This window comes from Chrysoperla carnea, chromosome 5 (assembly GCF_905475395.1).
Source record: "Chrysoperla carnea chromosome 5, inChrCarn1.1, whole genome shotgun sequence".
Lineage (NCBI taxonomy): Eukaryota > Metazoa > Arthropoda > Insecta > Neuroptera > Chrysopidae > Chrysoperla > Chrysoperla carnea.
The window spans coordinates 18,760,319-18,768,054 of NC_058341.1; the positions used below are offsets into that span (position 1 = coordinate 18,760,319).

The window sequence follows — 7,736 nt, forward strand, 5'->3', positions numbered from 1 at the left end:
TTTGTTTGAAGTCGGTTTAAAATGGATATTATTTGAGATAATTCTTTATGAAAAAAGGTTGATAAAAAGACACTCTCTAATTTGTAATATGAAAAGATTAAATCTCTATTTACGAAAATTACAGTTTTAACTTTATATTAAATATTTTATTACGAAGAAATATTAGAAGTACTTCCATTGTTTTCATAATAAAATAACTCATCATTGTGGTCTTCATCTGGTATTTAGTTATTTAATATAAATTTATATTATTAAATAACTAAATTATTTATTAATAAATAATATTGTATATTAAAATATGTATATGGCAAATATGTGGCTTTTAGAACTTCTAAAAGTCTACGAGGACAATCACCATGAACAGAATTCATTAAATAAGTCCAACCACAAATGTTTAAGTCCATATGTGTGCTCCCAAAAGGTTATAGATTATTAATTAAATGTACTTTATCAATTTAGACTGAATTCAGAACTCAGTCTGAAAATTTAGGGGAGGAGGGTTGACCGATTCTTTAAATAAATAAATGACTTTATAAGTAGGCATTGGTCATAGAAAAAACGGTAGATGGATGATATGTTTTCATAGATTTCTCCAAAACTAAAAGGTTTTTAAATTAAAGTTAAAACCTTATAAAATTACTGAAAAAAACCCATTGGGCCCGACTAATTAAGAATGTATTAGCACGATAATGACACAAATTAATTTTTTTTTTCAATTTTGATGGTAAATTATGTTATAACTTGACAATATAAGACGAAAAGTAAGAATAAAATTCTGAAAATTTTGTTTAATTACTTAGCTTTCGACATTACGAAAACCAATACCGATTTTGAAAAGCCTTAGGTCTGAAATATCATGTTCGTTTTGTAGCAACACATATGCCGACCTCAGATCTAGAATAGTTTATTCAAAGCTCTAGATCTTCTTTTGTCAAGTCCGAACACCTAGGTAGAGCAGGAAAAACTGGTCACACGGTACCTAAAGAAGACGAATAAAACATATAAAAACTAATTAAAAACACTTAATTGAGTTGAAAATTTTATAACTAATAAGAAAAAAAAAACAGAGAATTAGCAGGAGAGCTCATCTTAGTAAACTCTCCTTTATAATCGAAAACTCGAACTTGGAAAAATTAGACGAAAAGTAAGATTAAATTTTTTGTATATGTACCATAACTTTTGAAATAATAATGCCTAAAGATTTATAGAAAATCATTTATAGAAGAAATACTTATTTCCTTAACATTCATTCTATCAATTAAAATGTATTCCATGGAAAAGCGAGTGCCACAAGTAATAATTTTTATATAAGTTTATCAGTTGCTCGAAATTCACAATTTTTTTTGCAATATTCTGTCGTTTTGAATTGACCCTCTTTCTTATTTTTGTTCTCAAAGGTGCAATCCATTACGTGTTGTTCAAGTTTGGGTTTTTTAGTTTGATAAAAATCAACCAAAATAAAAAAATAGTTTTACCAGAGAGGTCTGGCTAGGTAGGTCTTTTGGAACATAAACTAACTTTTAAAAACTTGAAGACGTTAATTAATTCTTATGATATTGCATATTAACTGCATCCTTACTAATATAATAAATGCGAACGTAATTCTTTATGTCTGTTCGATTGGTTGAAACGGTCGAATAACGGTCGAATTCATTATGATGAATTTTGGTATGGAGATACTTTTAATGCTGGCGGTGAACCAAGACTACTTTGTTATTTCAAAAACCACCCTTAAAAGGATGAAAACATGTTGAAGTCTTAAAATCTGTGATTATTGAATTACATTTAAATAAATGAATAGTTTTCTTGGGAACTTGGACAAATTAATCTGGAAGTTTAATTTTCAAAATTTGCAACGTTTCGTTGATCTTTTCGAAGAAGGTCCAGATTACTTATATATATTTTCGATAGTTTGTCATTATTTTCTGAGGCATATTTAAGGGAACAAAGTTGTACTCTAAAGTTGAAAGAAAAGAAATACGAATTCTTCTTGTTTTTTTGTTATTTATATTGGAAGAAAATTGGATTCAAGAAAATTTCAATCGTTTAGCGAAACGAGTTGGTAACGGCTAGTACCTTATATAATCTTAAAAGTTTCTCTTAACTTCTGCCATTTCACGTTATGAACAACGCTTTTAAACTATTTAACAGAATAAAACTTACCTTAGTTCTATTAATTTATGAGTAAGTATAACAACTTGTTCAATTAATTATTATTATTAATTATTAAATAAACTTTTTTTTTTAAACTTTACTTTAAATTAACTGAAATAAGATGATAGTTAAATAAAACCCGGTTACTCAAAAGCTAAAAACAAGTAATTCAATACCAATACCAAAATTTTGTTCGTAGCATCAATATTTTTAAGCGCTACAAACTTTCATTTATGTTAATTAGAATTTCTGAACGTGGGAAGTTTTTTTTAAATGAACCAGATGATCGAAAATATTTAAATTAGAAAAAATTTCGCCTCGAGAATTTTTCGATAAAGTTATCTTTAGTTGAGACGGGCCAAAAAAAACTCAATGCCTCGATAAAAATCAATTCCGTGAGCTAGGTAACTAAAAAAAATTATTTATTTTTCGAACATCCTGTTAATTTTCCCAATTTTCATTGTTTACATCCAGAAAATCGCTTTTCTTTATAATTTTTTTTCACCAATGAATATTTATGATTTTACGCCGACAGAAAAAATCTTTTCATTCTAGAAAGAGAAAAATTTTATTCTAAATTGATAATATTTTCAATTATGTGATCGAACAAAAATTATTTAATTAAAATTCAACAATTATATTTGTAAGTGGATATCGATTGCTTATACTATTTACGTAAATTGAATTTAAAATTAACTTGAAATGTTAAGAAGTGAAAGTAATTGTGTATATGAAAGAAGGTTTGTACTAATTAACCCTCCAGTAGTCGCCAAATTATGTATAAAGATTAAAAATTAAAAAATTATCGATGATTATATACAAATCCGGTTTAATCAACGATGAGACTTAGTTTTTATGAAATTTTATCATTTATAAACACGCCTATCGATTTATAAACACGCCTAGTTTTTCTATCGAAAAGTGTTCATAGGTATTTTTAATTAAGTTAATTTTTTATCAATTTTTTCTATGAACGGTTTGTTTTACATGCATAATAAAATCATTTTGCTATTATGTTTGAAAATTACTCATTATTATTTAATTGATAGGGCCACCATCTAAAAACAGATATATCCAATACTAGCTGACCCGGTGAACTTCGTACCGACTATCAGTCGATTCTTTTTTTCCCGGAATGCCTCTGCTAATACTTTTTGTGTTTAAATAAATTTTTGGGCCATATTTTGTACACACTCTATTCATTTCGATTTTTACTCTAGGCACTAAAACGCTGGCGACCCATTACAATAATATTATGCAGTGATTGGACGATTGCGTACATATTTGTTTATAAACTATATCGATTGAGAATCGTTAAGCCATTTTTATATTATAATTTTACGAAAACAAAAACGTTAGATTGCAAATCATATCGCTCATATTGTTTTTTAAATTAATTTTTCATCGGTCTACAATCTCGCTTGACTTATTATATAGTAACGGTTTTTCAATATTCCGGTGACATATACAAATTTCAGTAAATTGTACGCAATTGTAATTTTGACCGCAGGTAATCCAAATGTGTATGCCAAAATAATAATAATAATAATAATAACAATATTAATAATAAATAATTATTAATTATTTTAATAATAATAAATTAGAATTTAAAATAATAGTTATTAATAATCATATATTGACAATGAAAAATTAATGGGAATATTATTACATTCTTTTATCTCAAAGATAAATTATACACATAATTACTTACATAAATAAAACACACGCAATGATATCACAAAAGTTTACCGAGAACCTTTTTGAAAAAAAAATTATCCTAGATTTGCTTTGATTTGTTTCCCTACTCCTAATATTTTTTTATAGGAAAAATGTGATAATGACAGGATACAATGCCCTATTTTCTTGCCTCTGCCTGTATATTTCTTCTTTCATTCAAACCGAACTTAGCTCATTTTGTTTAATCTTTTTAGTCAAGCGGGTCTGAGGTGATGCGTTCTTCATTCTTTGCACTTATGTGCTGCTAGGTTTTATTTTCGTGTAATAAGAAACAAATTCTGGGGCATCAATTTTATTGGTAGAAAAATTTCCGTCATTTCGAATAGTTATATTAGTTTTTTTCTCTGAAAAAAAGAAGGACTAAAAAATTACGTAGAAGGACTACTGTTGATGACTTTTAATATGTTATTACTGACAAAGCCAGAAATGTTTTATAAGCTATGGCTTCCCCGAATTTTTCCGAACCGAAAACCTCTTCACCCCATTAATAATAATAATAATAATAATAATAACGTTTATTTGTTTGACTACCGTACACCGTACACCCCATTAATAGACAAATTAATAATATTTTTTCCAGAAAAAATCTCATTTACAATAATTTCCCTTTTTACGAAATGAAAAAACAAGTAATATAATGATTGACTAATAATATAGAAATTCTTCCGTTTTCATAACACAATTCCACGATTATGTAGTTTTTGTAAACACGCGATTCTATCATCCATTTAATGAATGATAAATTGCAATTTTTTTAGAATAATTAGAAGTATGGTAATACGCCCCTAATGTTTGATTATCTGATGTGAGACCCACGAGGCCTCCATATGCAATATTACCTGATTGTTTGTATAGGTGTATTATTTCAGTCAGTCATTTCCGTCATTTCAAAACCTTATCAGAAGTTTGTGATAATTTTCACTTATGATTATTACTTTCGTCCACGAATGAAAACAAATTTTCATTTGGAACGAATGAAAAAATAAATTTTTAATAGAAAGTAATCAATGACATAGAAAAGAAAAAAAATAAATCCATACAAGGGATTTACGAGCAGGACATATTTGATGTTTCAACTTTGATGATGAATTTTGTAATAACTTCATGAATGTAGACGAAAAATAAGAATAACATTTTTCAATATCTTTTGTGTAAGTTTTGTTAATCAATTCTAACCATTCCATTCTGGATTTCATTTTGTATATAGACGTAAAAAATAAATAATATTTATAGTAATAATAATTTATAATAATAATGATATTAATCAGAGAAGAATATTTTCAATTAGTTTTACTTTTGTTTACATAATTGATTCTTCCTAACAAAAAATTTATAATAATGGACGCACTGATTGATGAGTTAATTTTTTTTATTTAATTTTGATTGAATTGCTGAAGTAAGAAAACTAAGTTTTAAGTAAAATCAATTTCTATTTAATTGTGAGTGGTTTAAATATATAAAGTTTTGTGTAAAAATATTCCAGATAAAAGTTATAGGTAAGTGAAGATTTCCATTTGAAATTATTCTTAATTTTTAAATTTATTTCGTTTTCTTACGAGACAAAAAAAAATTTCTTCTTTATTTAAATTTCGCTGAATTTGGAAACATAAAGCTCTTCCATAACTGTATTGATATTGATAATTTTACAACAGGAAATTAATATTTACAGATAAAATTTGAAAACCATTGAAGCCTGAAATGAAGTGAATGGTTCCATCATAATGGATTGCTTATTAAGTAGCACAAACTCTTGTAGTTCTGGATTAACTGATTTGGGTGGTTTATTATTATTCCAATTATTTAATAGTTTGTTACAATCAAAATATGTAGTTACACCCGATTATCCACCAGATCATGCTAACGATCACCTTAGCACATACGATTTTATTGTAGTTGGAGCTGGATCAGGCGGTGCAGCTTTAGCCGCTGATTTAGCAACACACACAAATTGGAAGATTTTATTAATTGATGCTGGTGATAATCCACATTTATCTTCGGAAATTCCATTTTTATTTTATTCACGAATGAATTCCTCACAAGATTTTTACTACTACATTGAACCCCAAGAGAATGCTTGTCGAGCTTTTAATAATCGCCAATGCGTATGGCCTCGAGGTAGAGTTTTGGGTGGATGTTCAGCTATGAATGCTATGCTTTATAATCAAGGTAATCCACTTGATTACGATAATTGGGAAGCATTGGGTAATGAAGGGTGGAGTTGGAAAGGAGTTCAAAAATATTTTGACCGTCAAATGGAAGAAATTGTGAAGCCGAGTAATTTTGACCGAAATGAAAAGGATGTTTTAACGGAAGTAGTAGATCTATTTTTAAATGCTGGCAAAGAATTGGGATTTAATGTATTGACGGACAAAGAAAAGATATCTCGAGGATATGTTGGTTTTTATAGAGTTTTGGGTACTGTAGAAAATGGTCAACGTAAAAGTTCTGCCAAAGCATTCTTAGTTCCCATTTCTAAGAAAGAAAATTTACATGTTATTAAAAATGGATTTGTTACTAAAGTTCTAATTGACGAAGCGACAAAAGTGACAAAAGGTGTGGAAGTGTTTTTGAATAATAAACTTGTCGAAATTTATGTAAATAAAGAAGTGATTTTAAGTGCTGGGTCAATAAATACACCACAGATATTAATGTTGTCTGGTATTGGACCTGCTGAACATTTAACCGATTTAGGAGTCAAAGTTATTCAAGATTTACCAGTTGGTTTGAATTTACAAGATCATTCAAATGTAATGCTTGCGACCACAATTTTCGAGGATAGTTCGGAGAATTTTACAAATTTAGTTGATGATAATCAGTTGTATACATACTTTTCTCAAGGTCATGGTATTTTGTCTCGAATTGGAGTATCAAATCTGTTAACTTACATGAATCCAAAAGATTCAAACTCGGAAGTTGGAGAAATATCGCACAACTATTTATTATACCCCAAAAATGATAACGTTTTCTTGAAACATGTTCTAACTGTGCATAATTTTAAACCGAATGTGATTGCAAAAATTATGGAGGCAAATAAAAAAGCCCCAGTTTTAATGATATACAATGTTATATTACGTCCAAAATCAAAAGGGATACTAACATTACGATCAAAGGATCCATTTGATCATCCAAAAATTGAACCAAAAATAAATTCTATTCATGAAGACTTGGAAACCTTTCTAGGAGGTATTCGACATTTACAAAAATTATTCCAAACTGATGTACTGAAACCACATAATCCAAAATTTGTTAATTTTGATTTAGAAGAATGTAAAAATTTCGCTTACGATTCAGATGAATATTGGTTTTGTATAATTAAACAATTTACTGCTACTTTATATCATCCTGTGGGTACAGCTAGTATGGGAAACGATTTAAAGGAAAGTGTGGTAAATCCTCGATTGAAAGTTCATGGTATACAAGGATTACGTGTTGCGGATTGTAGTATAATGCCAAAAATTGTTGGTGGAAACACAAATTCACCATGTATGATGATTGGTTCGAAGGCGGCCGATTTGATTATTGAGGACTTGGCTAAATAATTGCCAGTATTTTAATTTAGAGTGTTTTTGTAAACTACTTTTTTGGCTTTTAAAAATAATAATTCATTCTGCTTTAAGTGTTCACTTTTAATACTACTATATTTTATATTCGATTTATTTAATACAATGCTTTAAGGATGTTTAAAATTATTATAATATGCAGTATTATAAAATGAAGATGCTTTAATCTTTACTCTTCAAACAACATTTCTAGGAAAATTTAGTGAGTACTTATGAATAGTGCATATATGAGAAGTATAACAGCTAATTAAGCAGGATAAAGATCAAATCTTAAACTTTCTTAAG

General features: G+C 28.0%; 1 protein-coding gene across 1 annotated transcript; it reads left to right on the forward strand.

Moving 5' to 3' along the window:
- Nucleotides 1-5,289: 5,289 nt before the first annotated feature.
- On the forward strand, nucleotides 5,290-7,503 carry LOC123300293 (glucose dehydrogenase [FAD, quinone]-like). The gene is made up of 2 exons (XM_044882845.1): nucleotides 5,290-5,387; nucleotides 5,561-7,503. Exon 2 carries the CDS (start codon nucleotides 5,613-5,615, stop codon nucleotides 7,428-7,430), a length of 1,818 nt encoding a protein of 605 aa, XP_044738780.1. The 5' UTR covers nucleotides 5,290-5,387; nucleotides 5,561-5,612; the 3' UTR covers nucleotides 7,431-7,503.
- Nucleotides 7,504-7,736: the final 233 nt, after the last annotated feature.